This window comes from Podarcis filfolensis, assembly GCF_964270895.1.
Source record: "Podarcis filfolensis genome assembly, chromosome: 6".
NCBI classification, from domain to species: Eukaryota; Metazoa; Chordata; class Lepidosauria; order Squamata; family Lacertidae; genus Podarcis; species Podarcis filfolensis.
In genome coordinates, this window is record NC_139609.1 from 1,995,906 (window position 1) to 2,018,099 (window position 22,194).

The 22,194-nt window shown below is 43.9% G+C and overlaps 1 protein-coding gene across 2 annotated transcripts in view; it reads right to left on the minus strand.

The window, feature by feature from the left end:
* Positions 1-1,956: 1,956 nt before the first annotated feature.
* The window catches only part of LAMC2 (laminin subunit gamma 2), a 41,177-nt gene continuing 20,939 nt past the window's right edge, over positions 1,957-22,194 (minus strand). For both annotated transcript variants that reach the window (XM_083621365.1, XM_083621366.1), the window contains exons 9-23: positions 21,707-21,928; positions 21,110-21,280; positions 19,413-19,616; positions 18,528-18,664; positions 17,291-17,447; positions 15,511-15,716; positions 15,053-15,132; positions 14,133-14,270; positions 11,109-11,253; positions 10,656-10,805; positions 10,296-10,410; positions 8,470-8,669; positions 7,007-7,165; positions 6,804-6,903; positions 1,957-3,603 (exon numbers count right to left, since the gene is read on the minus strand). In XM_083621365.1, coding sequence (XP_083477491.1) covers positions 3,353-3,603; positions 6,804-6,903; positions 7,007-7,165; positions 8,470-8,669; positions 10,296-10,410; positions 10,656-10,805; positions 11,109-11,253; positions 14,133-14,270; positions 15,053-15,132; positions 15,511-15,716; positions 17,291-17,447; positions 18,528-18,664; positions 19,413-19,616; positions 21,110-21,280; positions 21,707-21,928 — 2,435 coding nt within the window. In that variant the 3' untranslated portion in view covers positions 1,957-3,352. The remainder of the gene's footprint in view (positions 3,604-6,803; positions 6,904-7,006; positions 7,166-8,469; positions 8,670-10,295; positions 10,411-10,655; positions 10,806-11,108; positions 11,254-14,132; positions 14,271-15,052; positions 15,133-15,510; positions 15,717-17,290; positions 17,448-18,527; positions 18,665-19,412; positions 19,617-21,109; positions 21,281-21,706; positions 21,929-22,194) is intronic.

Below are 22,194 nucleotides of genomic sequence, written 5' to 3' on the forward strand. Positions count from 1 at the left end.
AATTGGAAGATGTCATGTGGACTCGTAAAATGTGAGTGAATGGGGCATGGGGATTCCACCCTAAATACCTCCCTCATTTTCTGTTGCACATTCTTAGGCAGCTGCTATCCCTACAAGCATTTGGCAACCAGAGAGGATGGTGGCACACAGGGATGGCTCTCTGAGATTTGTGTCGCAACCTGGCATTATAGGACCACACCCCAAAGCATTCACTATCCCTTAGACACTCACTGCTGTCACAGGCAGATGTACAGAAGAGACCATCTCTTTGATGAGAATTTTTCTACTCACAGAAGGCTTAGAAATCCTACATGACTCTAGATAAGTAGCTATTGCTGTCCTGTTCCGCGTTACCAACTACTGTTTCCAAAGCACTCTCTCTTTCACATGCCTCCGTTTTAAGAGCAGCCACAACCTCTTGCTGGAACCCAGATACATCTCAATGCTAAGCTGCAGAGTGCAAAGCCAAGAACGTATCTGACAGTCTGTATATGTCTCTGTGTGTGAGAGAGTGAAAAGCAGAAATTGTGGCCTTCCAAAAAGTTTTGAAGGACACTTTTGTGGGGAGGATTAAAAAAATGAGGTTAGCAAAGAAAATAGAGGGATGAATTCTCCATACTCTGGAACAAAAGATGGGTTATTCAGGCCACTTTCCAGTTTCATCCAGTTTAGGACAGCATGCCTTAGGAACATAGCATTGTGGTTCAGATGATGTATATAATGTCTTATTTGTCTTATCTTTGCCTTCATGTGCTCAGTTATGCTTATGGTTAGGGGGGAGGGGGAGAGAGAGCAGGGCGGGGCATAAATCTGGATGGTGCTGATGGGATTGGTTTGGAAAGAGTTGGCAAAAGTGTCAGGCTTTGACCCACACGCCAAAGGAGTGGGTTTTCATTGCAGGGTGGGGATGGGGGGCAGAGGGAGGGAAGGTGACTGTTTTACATTACTTGCAATTTTAAACCGTAAAATTTGCTTTGTTTAAAAAAAAAAGTTTTAAAAGGAAAAAAAAAAAGATTTGAATATGCTAGAGTTAGGTCATTGTTGCTAAAATGGTCATGGCCAAAAACAAAACAAAATGTTTAAAAGGATGTAATAAAAAGAAAATTACACTAATGAAATTTGTGTTGACCTTCACTACTGTTTCCGTTTACTAGGTAAATTTCTGTGGTTTGCAGCATAGCAACTAGTTAATGGGGCTTTAGAGAATAGTTTGCTGGAAACAAGCACAGTTTAACAACCTTATTTTATTTTCACTTAGCAATTATGTTAAAATAGAATTATGCCGTTCTTGCTTCATTTGTTGTAGCAAAGGTAGATAGATGGCTGGTTATATGTTGTTAAAGTAGCATGCTGACACCATCTGCTGCTGCCTCTCCCAGTGACAAACAGGCTCATTCGCAGCACCATGTAAAAGGTCTGGTGAACAGGGAAAGGCAGATTAGTCCTAATCCAGAGAAGTATCCTGTAAGATTTCCATGTGCACCTGGGTTTTTATTGTACTTTTATTTCTGTAGCACAAGAACTCTCCCATGTAGCATCAGAAGCTACATTTCAAACTCTGGTGGGGGAGCAGTTGCTAGAGGAGGGCCTTTGTGTGTAAAAAACAGGAAGAGAAGCTTCGACCTCTTCTGGACTGAAAGTGAATCATGGTTGTCTGGCAACTACAAGGTACTGTCTTTCATCTGTTTTGTGGACTGAGCAAAGAAGCTGGCCAGGCTGATGCCAGGACTAATCACTAGGTAGCAGTGGTAGAAGGGTTGAGGGATGATCACAGAATCAAGGCATTGACCAGGATCCCTCAGTCGCTGGGGCATGCTGCAACTACCTTTATCCACAGTTAAAGTCGATTTCGCCTCCACTAAAATGTTCACACTGTACGGGGGGGGGCGGGAGGGGGGAGAGAAGTTTCCAGAATGAGAAACACAATTAAGGAAATAAGCAGCCTTCTCAAACCACGGGGATTCATTATTTATTTTGCCCTTTTCACCCAACCACAACAGAATACTTGATATTTAGCACCATTATACACATGTATGAAGTACTGTTTGAAGCAAGGGCAAAGGTCATGTTTCTTTTTCCAACTACAGCCTTGAACGATAACTTAAAACAGAGTTATAAAATGGACACCAACAGAATTATCCAGAGGGATTTTGTCTGTTTCCCACAAGAAAGTCTCTCCCTCCTTTGACTGTGATGGTGATTCAAAACAAGCAGCTTAGGCTGCCATCCTAGACCCAGTTACCTGGGGGGAAGTTCTATTGCATTCAGTGGGACTTTCTTATGAGTATATATAGGCTTGCACTGCTAGGCAGTTTTACTAAGCTATAGCCTAAGGCCAGGTAGGTGGTTCTCACTATATAGCCACATGAGGTTAACCAAACACTCTTGAGCTTGTAGATAATCTACCAGAGACACCCCCATTTTCATTGTAAAAAAAGGGAGGAGAAATGAAGCAAGAACATATTAAATCACCATTGCTGCCACAGGCTTCTACAAACCTATATTTATTTTCTACAAGTAACTCTCAAGGCTTCCCCTGCCCCCCCACACTCTGAGGGACTCTGGGAACTGTAGTTTGATTAGAGTATTGAGAATATGCTGTTCGATATCACTGATTTCCCAGAATTCCTGTGGTGAGGCCATGCTACTGAACCAGTTTTAGGCCTCTGCAAGCTTTCAGTGGCCCACACTTATCCCATCCTTGAGGTTAAGAAACATTAGATGCTAATAAAGATTTTCAGAAGGAAAAGCAGCCTGCGAGATTCTAAGTGGGAGAGTGAGAGTTAAGAGTAATTCATGGTAATAAAAAGGTTTTAATGTAGCATAAGTTAATTTAGCTGGGTTTAACTTCCATCTTATTACATTAGATCAGGCTGGGAGAAAGGAAGGCTAGGATGGCGAACACGTAGTAGGGAGTTCAGATTCAGCTGCTGGCTCTGAGCTTTGAACTGCGGCCACACACTAACCCAGGGCACATACCTTCTCCTAATATATTCAGCAATAATCATGTCTCTCGGCACACCGGTTTCTTTAAATTCAGCTGCTTTGTCGTGCAGCCTGCAGGTTTCCCTCTTGCTTCCCAGGAGTGGGACAACTAGGATAAACTTTATGTCTCCATGCTTGATGCACCAAAGTGGAACAGCTGCAACATAAACCAGAATGATGCACCTGCTCTTCCAGCCTGATGAACGGAACTTAAAAAAGATCTATTCAGCAGTCACATGTGGCTTTTTGAGTCCTGAGAGGCTTGGATTTTTTGAAGCACTCACAACCGTTTGCCTAACTCTGATGCTTTGTGTATCCGAGATCTGGCAGAGTACACGGAAGTCTTCTGTCCCAGCTTCCAAAGGCTTCAGGGTTTCTCAATGGGTGGTATGTTGTAGCAACTTGGGGGAAGACTATCCCGGATTTCCTCCAGGTTCTTGATATCATCAAGGATCTCAGTAATGCTCCATTCCAGTGTCTGAATCCGAAGTTTCTGACGCCTGGCTGTTTCCTCCAGTTGCGCCATCAGTTCTTTCAACTGGTTGTTTCTTGTTCTGACTTTACTTAGGTTCATTTCAAGCATGATCACACCTTGCTCATCCACAAACTCAGGTTGGTCTATACGAGGAGGTAAAATAAAAGGAGAACTCAATAGCAAAACCTTCTGAGCAAGCATCCCTCAATCTAGTTGGTTGTTGAAGGAGCTGTCCCATAATCCACAAACCCAAGACTTTATAATAGTGTTGCCTAAACTTCTGATAGCCAAAGCCCACTTTTGTCTGAATTAAATTTAGAGGCAGGTTCACTCTACCTTCAAAACACTGACTTTTAGAGGCTGAAGGCAGCAGGTACCTCCTACACCTTCAGAGGAATCTATGTGAGAAACTGTTCAGAGTATGACCCCTGGTTGGAAGAAGGCACATCCAGACCAATGATTCCTGGAGGGATGCAATAGACAGTTTCCTCTGAAGGGAGGTGATCCAACCAACAGGTAATGCAGAGATGCTGCGTAAGTTTCCAGAGAATGACCGGGAAGTAGCCAATTTAGGGATCAGAGAAGCATTCACTTAATTCCAGCTTCATTCACAAATCCCAGTTTGACATAATCAGTTACAGCAATTAAGCCTATTGTCCATTGATAAAACTGTCATTGGAATGTTATTTATTCACTTATGGATCCCGGATTCTAGAAGAAGATCATCAGCTTTATTTAATAGGTGCACATCGTGATTCAGAAGTGGTCAATAACCCTGGATTCTCTGCTACCCCTTGCTGAAAACTGACCCTAAATTAGAAGATCTTAGAAAGGCTTTCATTAAGGTAAGTTTCCAAACAATGTTCTCCATTGTATGTGGGACATTTTTAATGATACTAAGCAATCTGTGATTTTGCATTTGTGGATGGATTTTGAATTGTAGACAGTTATTTGTTTAATCAACAAAAACAGTCTTCTTGTAGTAAATAAATATGCAACCATAGACAACAAACAATGTTGTCATCAAATTGCGAGAAATTCATAACCCATACTGTCTCTCTGTTTGCAGTTGCAGCCAAGAAAATCCAATCAAAGCTTCTCCAAAAGGCTTAAATTTATTGTGATGGCAATCGTGTAGTATGAGTGGTAAAATTTATGATAGGAATTTCCCTATCAGTCACCCAAGCTATTTATAAATCTAGTCCATGAGCTACCCTGTGATGTTTAATTCGGTAAATTTATGCTCATAAAATTTCTAACAGACTGCAATTTGTGATGACTAATGTTGTTTAAAAAACTTGATACAATCTTATTTATTTAGTGACATTTGCATTCCACTCAGCTCCTCACTTGCTGGCAACTGTGCATTAGCTTTACAGAAATATACAAGCTAAATGATGCTAAGCAACTTCTCCAGAAGCACCTGCATTTTCCCCATAGGTAACTGGATTTCCCCTGTCCAAGCAATTTGAGAACGTTATGACTCCACCTACGACATGTGCTTGCCCCACTTTACATCCACACAGCCTGGATGGGATATCTTAATTTGGCACACGTGCGCAGAGTCCGGTGCGCGCACTGCCAGTGTTACATGGCAGTTCCCCCTGCCGTGCATATTGGGCCTGCAGACGTTGAGCTCTGCATACAAAGCCTTTCAAAAGGCTGTGTGTGTGATACCTGGGTGTCAGACAGGACAGGTATGCATAACTCCTCCCATGCAAATTCATACTTACCTGAGGGGACTGTGTTAACTGCTATGTCACAGGTGTGTGATCATGGGTGTGATTCTTATAACTGAAATAAGCTAGGTCTGATTAAGGACTTTGCATGAACCAGCAGCCTCAAAAGAGTGCAATTTATCACACAACAGTATTCAGTCCTGCAGCTTCATGAACTGGTCCTGGTGCATGTAATGTGTTAGAAATGAAAAGATCTTGGATCTGAAGTCCTAACATTGGTAACGAGTTAAAACCACAATATGCTTTGACACACCGCAAAATGCTGCACATGTTGAAGAGCAGCTGGTATGTGGAAAAATATAAGGCCACTCCTAGGGCACAGAAATATGTTCCCACAGCAAACGTATGTTTGCAATCCCACATTTGCCAGGATAATGTGAATGTGGAGAGGGTAGAGGATCAACAGGGATTCATCACTCCAGTCTCCTGCTTGCCTATTCTCCCCACATACAGCCTGGCCTCTCATTAGTGTTTCAAGACCACCACTGGGTTAGGGACTCTCTCATGATGTGTAGTTCACAGATCACATGGTTTCATCATACAAGGGGAATAAAAAGCTATCAGTTAAATTTTATGTCTTTATTTGAACCCATAATGTTTTGTCCAGTTGTGTTTTAGACTTCTTCATCCTATGTAGCAGCCTCTGGATTTCTCTCTGCAACAGAGGGGGCATCTGTACAGGACCCGACACTACAGGGATTTTCATTGTGGGACAGTTGCATGTGGTGCCTCTATCTAGGCTGTCAGTGCCCAGCTAATCCTTAAGTACAGTGGTACCTTGGTTCTCGAACTTAATCTGTTCTGGCAAGTCCGTTCGACTCCCGAAACCATTTGAAAACCAAGGCTTCTGATTGGCTGCAGGAGTTTCCTGCACTCAAGCGGAAGCAGCATTGGATGTTCGGCTTCTGAAAAAGGTCCACAAACCAGAACACTTATTTCCAGGTTTGTGGCGTTCGGGAGCCAATTTGTTCAACAACTAAGCCGTTCAAGAACCAAGGTACCCCTATACTATATATTTCAATCAATCAGTCTCATATGATTAAGCTATCAATAGAGTGAATATTTTTAGTCAACTACCTTTCACCAATAAATTGATTATTTTTGTGTATCATCAGAACTTCAGCAGAGATATTGAAGAAAGTGTGACATAGCATATGAATGCCACCTTTATTTCTTTTTGATCCCTTCTCACTAGAACCAAAATGGCCTCCAAAAGTGAACAAGTCTGCCCTTAATGGTCTTTTTTTTAGAAATAATACTTTTTATTTGATTTTACAAGCGTAAAGTTATAACAATACCAACTACATGTATACCTTTAGAGATTTATCTGAATCTCCAGACTTCCCAACATTCCCTCCATTGTTAACATTTTCAGCTGCATATTATTTCATGATCTATATTTTGAATCTCTCCATATTGTCCATAGTAATTGTTACACTGCAAGTGTTATTAAAATTCTGCTAAGTCTGCCCGTAATATTCAGCTGCACCAACAAACATTTGCTCCCACCTACTCTAACTGGTTCCTGCTTATTTCTTCCAACTCTACGATTCTGTGCTGGAATAATGTTTCCAGACTTAACAGGAAATAGAACGGCTTCTTACCCATCGTGCGCAAAACATCATCCAAGGCACGGAGGACTTCTTGGACTGCGCTCCCAGCATCAGTGGCATCCGCCCGGGCACCCTGTGACGCCTGATCAACCTGAAGAAGCCGCAACAATCAAACGTATTATTAGCCGGCTTTCCTCCCTCAGGAGGTTCCTTTAAAACCCCTTTTAATAAAAAGGCAAAAGCTGCACACTCACTTCCTGAGCTCTGGTTGTATCCATGCCAACCTCCAGCTCCTTCCTTTGTAACTCGCTCTCCACACGTCTAGCCTCATCCCGCAAAGAAATGATTCCTTTCTCCAGGACTAATACTCCATCTGCTGTCCTGTTTGCTTCCATGGCCAGCCTTCCTATCTCCTGCAAAAGAAAGCCAGCCAACTGCACAATTATAAGGTCAGAATCAGTGGCAATGCAAAGAAGACTAAGACAGGAGTTACGGGCAGGTGAAGGAAAAGCCTTGGTGGCTTGAGGTGCAGAAACAATGAGCAACTGCATTAGGTAGATGGTAAAAAACCACAGGTATCTGTGTATACAACCAGTACTGGGGAATGAGGGGCATGTCATGTATGATCACATTTCATTGCATTCTGGTGCAGATGTAGCCACGTGGCTCCTTCCATCAGCTCCAGCTAGCTTGGTCAGGGATGATAGGATTGGCAGTCCAAAAACATATAGAAAGCACCACATTGGCTAACCTTGTTGTAGACTGTGTAATGTTTATATTTTACTTCTCTGTAAATCGTATTGAGACGTATTGAGTAGTAGTAGTAGTAACAACAACAACAATAATAATAATAATAATGCTACAGAGTATCAGGGTCAAGCTCCTGCAAACCACCTCTAGCTGGGCTACACTGGGTACTGTGGAGGCAAAGTCCAGAAGTCCTCTGCCAGCAACTTACTAGCTGGTCTCAGTCAAACCCCACCCCCACCATACTAACCTACCTCACAGGGATGTTGTAAGAATTACTGCATAACAGTGTGCATGTAGCAATTTGAATTCTCCAAGTGCTGTGGAAATGCCATATGGTGTACAGCTAGGATTGCCATATTTCAAAAAGTGAAAATCCAGACAGAAAAATTGTTGAGCTATTTTTATGGGAAATCGGCTACCATACGTCCGAATTTCCCCAGACATTTTTCCGATTTCCATAAGGACACTGCTGCTGACTACAGTATTCCAGATATGTCCGGGAGACTCCGGACATGTGGCAACCCTATGCACAGCATATCTCCCTGCATTTTAGTTTACGTAGTTTTGAATAACAATATGTTATCCAACCTAGCAGTTCGACAGCACGTCAAAGTGCAAGTAGATAAATAGGTACCGCTCCAGCAGGAAGGTAAATGGCGTTTCCATGCGCTGCTCTGGTTTGCCAGAGTCATGCTGGCCACATGACCCGGAAGCTGTATGCCAGCTCCCTCAGCCAGTAAAGCAAGATGAGCGCCACAACCCCAGAGTCGGTCACGACTGGACCTAATGGTCAGGGGTCCCTTTACCTTTACCTTTTATCCAACCTGAGCTTCCAGCAAACGTTGGATACAAGTCTGAATGAACAATTCCAAACCAGCCTGCTGCCAGCCAGGTATCCTTGATCCCACCCCTATTTCCTCACTGCAGATCTCTGGCACTAACATACCTTCAGCCCCCCCCCCCATACCTGGTCGATGTCCCCCGCAATCTCCTTTGCTTCCCCAGCCATTCTCAGGGCTGCCTCTGCTTCTGTAGCTGCAGTGCCCAGGGCTGCTTCTGCGATGCTTGCCTTCTCACTGGCTCTGGTGACCATGTTGCTGATGAACGGGAGCCTTTGCATGGCATCTTCAGCTTCTTTTCGCTTGTTCCCTACTTGAAGATCGAACCCTGCAAGCAGAAAGGGTGGGAGGGAACCCAACTGAATAAGGAGCCATGTTAGTGCAGAGAGGAGAAGTCTGAGCCAAAAGTACTGAGCTGGGTACTGGCCAGCTTCCAACAGCTTATGGTTAAAGTACCAGGTAGAGAATTAGGGAGCAAGAACAGGGCAAGGCAGAGAACATGCAGGCGTTTCAAGCAGAGGCTGGGCAGCCAACCCTGGGGGATGCTCTAGCTCTGAAATTCCTGCATTTGGGATTAGACTGTATGGCCAATGAGACCCTCTTCTTCTGTGATTTAGTGGGCAAATTTGTCAATTTTAGTTTCTTATTTTTCCAATCTTAAGCTCAGCTCTCCACATTTCCACAGCAATTTGCAAATCCTTGTGAACATTCATCAACCTTTTAGGACAATTTCTCCTAATAAACTTTTTTTTAGTATTTTTGAAAATCATTTTTGTATGTTATTTTCACAAATAGATGCACTTGATTTGACACTTTGCTTACTCATTTTTGTACAGAGTGGTTAGTTGCAGAACTGCATTGCAAAATTCAAACAAGTGCAATTTTGGGGAAATTGCTGAGTTTCAGTCTGTGTACTGGTTTGAGAAGTAAGAATTAAGTGGCTTTTCATTAAAATGCAAACAAAATCAAATATCTCCCTCATCCCTACCCTGGAGTTTATTCATTATATTTATACCTTGCAAATGGCCCAAGGACCTTCAGGGCAGCTTCCAAAAAATAAAAAAGACCCAAACAAAACCCATGAAGCCTCTGAAAAAATCTGCAATTAAATCTAAAACTAAAATCCAACTTCAACATTTAAGGGCAGCAAGCTGCAGCAGATTAAAAGTTTCCTTAAATCTGTTACCAATCAACAATCAGCCTCACCTTTCTTATTGAAATAAAACAGCTTTTCGTGGGTGAAATTCAATGTTGCACTACGATGATTGTTCTGTCAATGCTTGCCATATGGAACAATTTCCTCTCTCCTCCCCCACCCTCCACTGTTCTGGGGGTTCTCTCAACCATCCAGAGTAGATTTGGGGAAGCCACATTGTCTCATGGAAGAAATTCCATATCATGAATTTGAAAATGTGCAGGAACAGACAGCAAAAGAAGATCATCTTTATATTGGAAGTCTCACCTTCATGGCCTCTAACCAAGTCAGTGGCAGACTTTGGGCTTTAAAACTTCAGTGGTGTCCTGTGTGGTGCCAAAATCCGGCCCCTCTGCCGCTCACCTTCCATTGTTTGTCATTGTTGTGGTGCCCTCTTGGCTCAGTGGACAACCTGGTCACACTCCCCTAAATCCGCTTCTGACCAAGTTCTCCTACCTATAGAACCTGGCTGCCCCTTGATTACCTATACTTCGCTATCTGACACTACACCAGCCTTTTCCAAAAGAACCAAACTGCCAAAATGAAGGTGGAAAACCATTGGATTCTCATTGTTTACACTATTTACATGCAAAACCATTTTGATGCAAATTTCAATTTTATTTATGTTGAACTCTGGACATGGATGTCATTGCTTCTTCTGGCCTCCTCCTCAATGAACTCGCCACCCATTACTCAGAAAACCCGCCACCACAACACACCTGCAAATGGTCTAGACCCAGCAGCTGTCAAGCAACTCACCCTTGAGATTCTTCAAGATGCGGTCCACTTCATCAAATGTGGCATTGCCAGCACTCAGTGCCTGCTGAGCTTTACTCTTGGCAAGGTTGGCACGAGACAGCAGTTGGACAGACACCTGCAACAAGCAAGCAAAATAAATAGCATGAAAATACAGCCCCACTCCCAGATCTATAAAAATGCCCTCTATTGGAGAATTCAAGGACACTAATTAAAAACTAGTTTGTTTCTATTCCTTAAGTGAAATAGACATGCCGTAAAAAACATGCCCATAACACTTGCCTAGAAACCCATAAATGGCTAGGAATGGATTAAAGATTTCAGGGATCCCAGAGCCCTTTACCCAATATGGATGTACTTTACCAGTCTGTCGTTCTGTCCTTTTTGCAAGAGCTCTTTGATCTCTTCCTCCCAACGCTCCGTGTTGCCTTGGAGCTGCTTGTATTCTGCAATGTACATTCCCGCTAAGCCAGTTAAAGAATCTGCTTTCTTCCGGAGCTGACCGGCTTCCTCCTGAGAAAAGCATCACTTGGTTCAGAGCCCTTTACAGCTGTCACAAAAAGCAGCCTCTCTCCACCTCTAGCAAGACCACCCATATCTAAGAAGTGCAAACAACTGTTGACTAAATAAGGGACGGGGAACTGGTGGCTCTTCCAGTGTTGTTGGCACTACAGCTGCCATCATCCCTGATTACTGGCCACACAGCCTGGGGCTGATGGGAGTTGGAGTCCAACATCTGAAGGGATGTTGAGAGAGGGTTGTTGAGAGAGAGCACACATGCACATGCACACGCACACGCACACACACACCCCTCACCTGAAAGAAGCTTGTGTCGACCTTTGGTAAGCGAGCCAGAAAGTCAAGCACCATCTGACTACTCTGGTAGACCCTGTCAGCATCAGATGCAGCTTTGCCAGCATCAGCCTCCAGTTTGCTTGAGAGCAACTTTACCTCATCATATCTGAAATGGGAAGATAACTTTTGAGCCTAGGAGTGTGAAACTCCTTTTTTCCAAGAGGTATACCACATCACCAAGTTAATGTATGAATGCAGCCCAAGAAAGGGAAGTGATTCTGCTTTTGGGCTCTCCTATCTACCATGATTATTTGTGGCCAAGACATCCAAGCATGTTGTGATTCTCATAAACCGCAGGGATTTTGAGGACAGGCAATGACTGATTAACGTGTATCCAAAAGAGCCGTGAACATGCATGCGCCGAACCCGGAAGTGACCCCAAAATGTCACTCAATGCGTCACAAAAAGGACAGAATGGGGGCAGGGTGGAAGGGGGGTGGGGTGCATTTATCTGCTCTCCTGACGCACATGGGGGACAGGAGCCCGTCATTGACTGTCTTCTAATTCTGAGAGCCCCACTAAGCCAGAGGGGAACCTCCATGATCTCTTTTGCTGTTCAAAGGAGAGACTCTTGTGCATGGCAGTGCAAGGTTAGTCCATTGTAAGATACTACTTGAGTCTTTTCTGCATCTGATAGTTTATTCTTCATCATAATTCAGCACAAATCACTTGGTTCAAATCTCAACTCAGTCATGAATTCACAAAGTGGCCTCAAATGCCTCAGCTGCTTGCAAAGCTGTTGTGAAGAATTATCAAAAAATATGTCTGTGAGGAGCTTTGAATATTAAAAACACATCATATAAATAGCAAGTGTTACTATAATTATATATTATTATGAAAAGTATAGTAAATGAAATAATATGTTATTATAATAAAAATAAGGGACATGTTTTAACATCACTCTTAAACACCCGGTTTTCTGTGACATGAATTATTCAGTTGACTTGATCAGATCTAGTTTGTTAGTTTTTGCCAACTCTGAAAATTTCCATCACATTTTCTTGGAGTTTCTTTTCCTGAGAAAGGAGGGTTCTAATACCCTGCTATATTCAACTTAACAGCATATAAAAGGTTGATAACGAACACAGTACCCTTAGTTCACTCAGAATAACCAGCAATATGTCCCATGGGGAGCTCATGATCATGCCTCATGGTCATACTCTTTCTATAAAAGCCTGTCCATAACATTCCCTCACATTTCAGCATCTGTAAGAAGCAGAACTCTGGGCAGAACACGGCATATATGGAAAGAGTGAACTTGAGTCCCAGTTAAAGCTGGGCTCACCAGAAGCACTCTAATCTCTCTTTTATAGCTTCACCAACCACACTACAGAACTTTCTCCCATAAAAGTCAATAGCTGCCATTTACTCTGACAGAGAAAAGGGCCAATGCTGAGCCTGGGAATCAGTTAAGATGAAGGGAAAACCTGCTCTCACCCGGCCACCTTTCACCAGATCCAGGTGTGTGGGGGCAAGGAGGGGCTTGGGCAAGCTGCCTCCAAAAGCACCCCCTCACCTGTTGCTACCCCTGCCCATTCACCTGCCCTCTCTATCCTGGTCCCTGCCCCTCACACTTATCACTGTTTTCTCACTCAGAGGAGGTGAACAGGAAGTGAAAGCAACCTATGAATGTTTTCATAAATTACATGAAAAAAATAGGTTCCCAGGGCTTCGCTTGGCTTAGTGGAGATTAAAATCCCACTGGCAATTAGAATGCTCTCCACAGACTTATTAATTGAACAGACATCAAGAAGTAATGAATTATTAGGAACCGTTTAAGGGAGGCGGGAAGTCAAGTTACAAATCAGGGAGACGAGCCAAAGGGTGTAAAGATGTATAACTGAAAATGTTTGTTTTTTGTTTTTTATTTTGCTTTTTATGTTTTTCTTTTTGTCTCTTTTCTCTAGTTTTCTTTTGAATATGCAATGTATTTGTAATATGGAATATGTAATCAGAATAAAATATATGCATAAAAAAAGAAGTGAAAGCAACCAAGCAGAGGCAGCCAGGAGGCCTTGGCCAACCTGATGCCCTCCAGAGGGCACCAGTTTGGGGAAGACTGCTTGGGAGTTGGACGTGGGCTCAGCAGATGTACAGTGATAGGCATCCTTCGTGCTGAACCTGCCTGATACCTGGTAGCTCAATCATCATGATGAGAGGGCTCCCTCAGAGGGATGCAATCTGTCTCTGTGTCAGGGGTGGGGGACATGTGGCCTTGCAGATGTTGCCAGGCTCCAACTTCCATCTGCAGTCTTGTGGGCCTTTATTTTAAGACATGCATCCTGGTAGTAAACGTATTTTGCTCCTTGCGATAAACATTATTGTGGTAAGCAGCTCCGAATTTGGAATCGCATTACATCTGCATCACATGCACCAAACAGGATTTGGAACCCCTGTTAACTAACCTCTCGCTCCCTTGTCTTTGGTGTTTTCTTTGTTTCGCCTATTCTTTTCACGTAAGTGCTTTTCTTATTCTACTAAGCATTTTTCCTGTTGGGATTCCCCTTTTGGATCTTAATCAAGCTGGGAATTGGGGACTTTCCAAGCTTGTCATTTAAATCCTCTTGTCCCTTATGTGTTACTGACAACAATGGTCAATTTATGGTAAGAATTGCACCCCAGTCAGAGAACAATGGACTAGGAAATGCTTAAGCCCTCATCAATATTGTCACTTAATGTCAACAGTAAGCTTCCTGTACCACTATTAATTCTCCATTAACTTTCACCCTCAATCCAGATTTTCTCATGCGCTCCTTTTTGGAGAACCATGGAGAATTAAAAGAGGTGCAGGAATCTTATTCTCCACATTAAATGACCTGGGTTTTCCTTATCCCAGGAAAAGCTCCAGTCCTATTTCAAAATGCTTTTAGCAATCATGATAATAATATCATGAAATAATGATGATGGGACATAAAATCAACCGAGAAGAGAAAAGGAACATTCCCTGCACTGAAAAAGCATTCAAAGCAGCACAGTTGGACATACTTTTTGTGGAGCCCTGGCACAGAGTTCACCAGGATGTCTCCTCCACTGGCAGATGACTGCAGCAATCCCAGTGCCTGCTCTGAGGCTTCTGCCGCTGCCCTGGCTGCTAGCTCGATAGTATCTGCCAGCTGCATGTGCCTAGAAGGCAAAAAGAGAACATATGGGAAAGGGGGGAGAGGATGATTCACAGCCAGCACCCCACCTTGTCTCTAACCTAAGTAACATGATACAGCATTATAGTTAGCTACTTGGACAAGTTTTTATAGCCTGCTCAATCCCAGGAGCAGGGTTCCAAGGGCTTGGATCCCAAGACCCACAAGCAGAGTTGTGTGTGTGAAATCAGCTTCCCAAATCCTCTTCACAACTGCAGCTACCTGTGTTTCCTACTATGTAAACGACAGGAAGCTTTGGCTTTGCACACTCCCTCTTCCCTCCCCTTCTTCTCTTTCATGCTTGCAAGCTTTTGCTTCCAGTCTTAAACAAACCACCATTTCCTGTGACACACAACCTGGGAAACTGTGGTTTGTTTTCTTATGTCTGAAACAGGCTCATGTCCTTTGTTTGCTGTGGTCACAGAAATTGGCAGTTGCTGATTATCATATGTTAAAACAATGCCACTTCCATCAGAAAGTCAAGGTCTGGCATTCGAGAGCCATCACCAATGGGAATGAACTAGCAGCTACAAGGACCCTAAAACTACCTTCACAGGAGACCCCTGGAAATTGGAGTAGTTTCCTAGTCTAAGGGCAAAGGCAAAGTTGCACTTCACTGCACTTCACTGTTATAAACTTATATCTGCACTTCACTGTTATAAAATTGCTGCTCCTTTTTAAAAATGTTAGGTCTTGATGTTTTCAACACCAAGCCCAGTGACAGAAAGTATGTTAGGAGCAGCCTAGTGAAGATTATTATCAACTCACCTGTTTGCCAACTTCATGGCTTCTTGTGCCAGGATTAAAAATTGGTTTGACCCTCCAGGGAGGTCTAAAGATGGAATAATCTGCATGGGAGAGAGAGAAATATCAATGTGTGCTTCCAAGAAGCAGAGGATCCTATGATTACACTATGATTACAGTATAGCCCATGGGTTCTTAGGCTTTCCACCCTCAGGGCCCACCAGAGAGCTAAAAGCCTCTCAGCTCCACCAGTCACAAAATAGTGCATCTCAAAGTGTTTTTACTCATTCTTTGTAATTTCTTCTCTCTGTCTCCAGACCCCTGGCATTGGGCAGGCCAGAGCAGCACTGGTAGGAATTCGAAAGGAGTATGCAGCGTGTCCCATAGACATATGATACATTGCACCACACACCCTTTGCTAGGCATTTCACTAGCAAATGACAATAATGCACAAGACAGTTTTTCAGAACGCAGATACTTGCCACGCTTCCCATCTTTGCCTTGCTCTGCTCCAAATCCAAGCGAGCTCTCGCAACAAGCTTCCTGGCATTTTCTGCCTGGCTCTGGTACTGACCACCCAAAGACTGCAACCTGTTGGCAGTCTCTGTGATCTCCTCCAACCGGGTCCGGTAGGTGGACTCTTGAACTTTCATCTTGGACAGGCGGTTCCCCAAGGACCTGTCAGAAGCTTGGACATGAAGAAAGGATAACATTTGACATTAGGCTGGAGAATGCAACATAAATGGGCGCATGGTTGGTGGTGGACAAACAGAGAAACAATTCATACAATCTGGGGGAGATCCCCACTGAGAAGAGGAGAGTTCATCTGAATATTCTCAGTTCTGCCACACTAAGTAGTCAGAAGCAGGGGAGAGAATGGACACAGACATGGAAAACTGCTTAACGTTATGACATGAATCATGAATTGAGGGGAAAGACCATGGCTGCGTACATATGACTGGCTTAAGACGCAGCAAAGTAGCCCGCTCCTGGCTACACTGCAACACACACGAGCCAGTCATTGTATGCATCAGTATGGCTGGATGTGTTTTCAAGCTGCTGTCTGCCTATACACGGTATGTCTTTACAAGGCTAACATTTTAAAATTGGATCAACGTTGGCGGTTTTGGGGGGGAGGGGATGCATCGAAATGCTGTATTTCTCAATAAGCTACAGGCGGGTGTGGATTGTGACTAACATATGTACATGCCTTCACAAACAAGAAGAGGGAGTGCACTGGTTGCAGAGTCCGTGGGCGGGGGGACACAGCTCAGTGGCATAGCATGCGCTCTGAATGCAGGAGGTCTGTGGTTGAAAGCCTAGCACCACCAATTTAAAGGGCTGGGGAATACACACATTCACAAAATCATCACATTTTAGAACACTTTTATACCACTGGCAGTCCTCCTTTTTCTGCCTTCTAAAAAAATTAAGTCCCAGGAGATAGAAAAATAAGGCTTTCATATATTGTGTGTTCAAGAGGGTTGTGTGTTAACATTTTGCTTTTAAGAACTTTTTCTAGATACAGTGGTACCTCAGGTTACAAACACTTCGGGTTACAAACACTTCAGGTTACAGACTCCGCTAACCCGGAAGTAGTACCTCGGGTTAAGAACTTTGCCCCAGGATGAGAACAGAAATTGCGCGGTGGCGGCGCAGCAACAGTGGGAGGCCCCATTTAGTGGTACCTCAGGTTAAGAATGGTTTCAGGTTAAGAATGGACCTCCGGAACGAATTAAGTTCATAACCAGAGGTACCACTGTACTGATGTTTTTGTGTGTGGACATGATAGAACCAAAATTAAGCATTGTCAAATCCCATTGATTCAAATGGGGGAAAATAAACATCTATTTAAACCTCTGTGGCTGCACTCAGCCACTTTTCTTCCTCAGTTCTCTTATAATTGCATCAGACCCTCCAAGTGTCCCCATTTTCCAGGGATGTCCCTGATTTAGAGAAGCTGTCCCAGTTTCCAATTTGATCCTGGAATGTCCCACTTTTCCTTAGGATGTTCCTATTTTCACTGGAGAAATGCTGGAGCGTATGGAGTTATCCCACGCCTGAGCCAACTGAAGGCAGCCCTGTATAGGGAAGTTTTTTTTAATGTTTAATGTTTTATTATATTTTTATATATGTTGGAAGCTGCCTAGACTGGGCAACTCAATAAAATTATCATTATGGAATGGGACGTTCCTATTTTCATCAGAGAAAAGTTGGAGGGTATGTCACATTCCAAAGGGATCTCGAAAGACTTCAAGTTACCTTGTAAGCTCTGGGCCTCCCTCAGGACTTGCTGGAGCATCTCCTCTGCCTCTCTCATTTTCCTCTCCAGCTCTGTGTTATCTCTTGACTCTCCACCAGTAAGAACCTGAGAGACCAGCACTTCAAGGCCCTGCAGTTGCTGGAGGTACTGGTCTACCTGGAAACAAGGTAGGAGAACTCTGTGAGCGAGGAACGGAAAGACATGAATACAAGGCATGCAAAGACTTGGCCAGCAGCCCCAGAGTCTTCAAAAATATGCAGTCTGGAAGATTCAAATCAGGTGCCTAAGAAGCTTCCAGTTCTAAATAATTAATATTTTAATGTTATCAGGTTATAATAATGATAATTTAAAAGAAGTTACTACCTAGATGTTGTCTTAAATATTTTTTATTGCATTTGTGCTCTGCTGATCCTCCAAAGGGTTGAACTAATTTACATGCAATTCCTAGGAGAATCCCATCCAAGACGTTTACTGGGACAGGCCTGCTTGTTTGCTGGCTGGCTGGTTGGCTTATTTATATATTTATATTTATGTTTGACCAAACTGCAGGAGGCATTGGAAGACAGGAGTGCCTGGCATGCTCTGGTCCAGGGGGTCACGAAGAGTCGGACACGACTAAACGACTAAACAATAACAAATTTATATTTATATTTATTGATTAAATTAATTTATATACCACTCTATACCCAGAGGTCTCAGGGCGTTTAGCATTTGTGCTTTCAGACCATTCTCCAGGAAGAAAATAGAATGAGCTTTATTTATTTTTCTTTTCTGATTCCTAAACTTTTTGAGATTAATTAGTTCCGGTAAAACATGTCACAATTCATTCCAGATGCCCTCAATTAATCAGGCAGCAGATTACACATTTTGCAAGCCTCCCCCCCCCAATTTAATGCATTTTAAAAGTTATTTTCACTAATTATGCAGTTTTATGCACACTTCCCCTAATGTATATTTTTGGTTGGAAAACTGCATTGAGAAATTCGGAGCAGTGCGAATTTCAAAGCATAGCTTTGTTTTGGTTTGCATATTGTTTTGGAATTAGATGGGCTCACATTAAAATGTGAACCAAACTAAATTTCTCCCCCATCTCCAGTGGGAGGTTTTGCATTTAACAATCCTAGTTGTTCTGCACCCAAATAACAAAGCAGAGAGCAGGGTGCTGGGTAGGGACATTTCGTACACAATTGATAGCTATAGTCTTTGGTAACGAAAGTGTAAGAGGGAAAAGCCAACCTGAGTCTTCACTTGGTTGTAGCAGGCTGGGCAACGGGTGTGTTCGCAGCTCCGCCCTTCGAACCCTGGCTTGCAAATGCAGCTCCCATCACTGTGGCACCGTGATGGCTCAGAACTCGCAGAATTGCAATTGCAAGCTGTGTAGAGGAAGAAAAAGCATAAGGTCAGGAGGGGATAAACATAATGTATCTCAAAATGCATATTATCTCTCATATTTTCAAACATTAATTTGAAAAGTGTGGGATCAAGTCAGAGGGTGGGATTCACCTAACAAGCCCACATGCTACAACCTCCCAATAGAATTAGTAGTTTCTGTGTCTTGCCCTAACAGACAGAGTGTTTGACTGACTTGCCAACTGATGCAGGAACTTCAACCATCTAGAGCAGGAGTTGGAAACCTCCAGATGCTGTTGTACTCCAGTTCCCATCAGGAGTCAGTCAATGATCAGAAATGATGAGAGTTGGATTCTAACTGCATCTGAAAGATCACATTCTCCGCATCCCTGATCAGCACTGGATTTAGGGCAGTGCCTATGGTTCCCATGCGCAGGGTGCTGAGCTGAGGGGGCACAAAACTAAGAAGATTAATAATTGAGAGGATCCATTTTGGGGCACCTAATTTTGACCTCACACAGGGCACCATATTATGACAGATTACAAAGTCTGTCCCTGCCCTGATCTAAAGGCAGCTCTGCAGGTCACAGCTTTGTTAGAGAGTTACATTACTCACCCAGGTAAGGCATTTGGATGTGACAGTAGGAGTGATTTGTGTGAGCCGTTTTATCCCTGGAAGGGAAAGGTTTGTAAGCAGCCCTTTGACTCCCCCGATTGTTCCAAACCCAGTTTGGCCAGCACTGACTTGCATGAGATGATGATGATGTATACCTTGGCATTTCTCTGCTGGGTTGATGGATGAAGGATTTCCAAAGAATCCGTCCTTGCACTTGCACTCTCCTGTCAAGTGGTTGCAAATCCCAGAGGCATTTGGGTCAGCACTGCTACACTGGCATGGTTGGCAGGGACGTGCCTGGCCGTTCTGACCCAAGGGGTCGCCAAAATAGCCATCGGTACAAAACTCACAGTGAGAGCCTGAGAAGAAAGGGAAGAAGGAAGGACAAGCAAATGATGCCTTGAACAAGCAATGCATGAACTGCCTCTGAACACGATGCTGGTATTCCTGAGCACAGGGTGCCGACAATCCTGCTCCACCCCTAATTTCCACAATCCACTTATGAACTGTCCACAAAAATAGTTGCAAGTGCCACAAATGGCACCGGGGGGGGGGGGAGGTTTCTCCTGGTTTAGTTGTGCTATAATGCAAGAGTGGCCCTCCAGGCAGCAATAATGCAGTTACATTAAGCACCACATTAAGCTTTGTACTGGAGCATCCACACATTATTCGACTTCATATGTGTGGATGCTCCAGTACAAAGCTTCCCCATATGTACTTTTATTGCATCCATGTGATGTCACATTCAAAAATACACCAGTCTGGAGGAGCCCTAACTCTCTGGGCCTGACTTCTGACTTTATCCCTTGACCACAGTACCCTGGTGCAAATCCTGGTTCATCTTCAGTCTAGCTGCCTAGAGCTCAGGCCCACTGACAATGACTAAATTTGATGAGAATCAGGAGGGGGGGAATGTGGATTTCATTATGGTCCTTCTCTTTCCCTGCCTGAGTCAAGGTCTGCCTGTGTTGGTGCTGTACCACCGCGACTACAGATAGGGAGTTCACATGGCCAATGTGCCTACATGCAAAAGCATTCCTTCCACACTGAAAAACAGATGTCAGGGCAAATGTTATAATCTAGTCTTCTCCCTTCAATGCTAGCTTTATATGTGAATGGATAGTATATGGGTGCATTCCCACCCCCTTTTTGGCAAAAACTCTTCCCTCTGTTCTCCATTATTTTTCTTCATTGCAGTGCATTTAATCATGATCCCCTACATCAGGCTTCCTCAACCTCGGCCCTCCAGATGTTTTGAGACTACAATTCCCAGCATCCCTGACCACTGGTCCTGCTAGCTAGGGATCATGGGAGGTGTATGCCAAAAACATCTGGAGGGCCAAGGTTGAGGAAGTCTGCCCTACATGTTCTCTGAAACGGTACAGCACAGGCATAGCGAGGACCTGGGCCTAGAAATCCAAGTCTCCACAGAATATTGAAAAAGTGGTGGTGGGAAGTGCAATTTGAAGGAAAGAAGTGGTGGGTGGTGGGGTAAAGGAAGCTTAACGATTATCCCGCACATAGCTCTTCCCCTGCAATCTCAGCCCCCAGCTGAACGCTTTTCTTCAAGCATGCAGCTGGGAATCCCGATGGGGAGGGGCTGGGTGGACAAGGGGAGTGCAGAAAAGAGTTAAATGCCCCTCTCCCACATCCCATCTTACCCCTGCAGATTTTTGCACGAGTGGTGGAGATTCAGGTTCGCAAATCTGTGTCTGTCACGAACGTCTAGCCCTGGGACACACAGTGCACACAACACAGCTTTTGCTATGCTCCTGTCCTTCCTTAGGGAAAGAAAAGCTGGCCTCAGAAAGAAGAACATGCAGTCTGGTTAACCATCTGAATATGGCATTACCTCCGGCTCCTGGAAGGCAATGACTGCAAATGACTTCCTGTGTCCCTGGCAGCACCGAACAGCCTTGGCCACCTTGGCACGGGCATGGCTGGCAGCTCTGTGGGCTCCAGGGGAAGCTGTAAAAACCAGTTGGGCAGGTGGCACTGCTTTCATCTCCAGAATAGCATTCTCCTGGATGGAGGCAGAAAGAGAAAAGGAGCAGCTGGTTAGAGTAGAGCTTTACAATATATGTTTTCCATTGCCTGAGGCTCTTTGCACACCTTGCATTAGACCCCTGAGGACCACCTATGCAACACAATCCACCACACACCTCCCCATGTGCACACGAGTTAGCAACAACATAGGCACTACGTACATCCTGAATGACTGCATGCATATCCACATGTGCCATCCCAGCAAAACATTACTTTGTACATGAAGTGGGAGCTTCTCATGCCCATTCTTCCATCACATGAACAAGATCCCTAGCTGGATCACCGTGTAAAATGGCCCTAAGTGAGCTCCTTGGTTTTTATATTAGAGATCTGCTTGTTGCCCAAACAAATAAATAAACAATCTGTCCACAATAATAGGCTCTTTGACTGTGGTTGATCCTACCAGTATCTGGGTCACAGATTCCTCCTCCCTGGCAGTTGCAGAGCACACAGTTGCTGAGAGCACCGAGTCCAGCAGGGTCCTCTCTCTTGTACCCTGGGGCACATTTCTCACAGAACTGCCCCTGGTAGCCAACTGGACAGACACATTGCTCCACCCAGGATGCTGGAGTGCCAGAGGTTGGCTGTGCTGAATCCAAAAGGACATTACTGAGGTACCCTGTGCCTGAGAAAAAGAAAAAAGGAAGAACATTATAGTGAATATCCCCAAGAACACAACATAATAAAATACCACATATCCCAGTATCTCAGCTGGATCATGTCTAAATCAGAACAGAGCTGACATTTGGGAGCGGATGTGGGGCACATCTATGCTACCATGGTACATTTGTTTTATATCAATTTATCCATCGGTGCTTCCTGAAAAGCATCCTGGGAACTGTAGTTTGCTGAGGGTGTTGGAATCAGATATTCTATTGTTCCCCCTCCCTT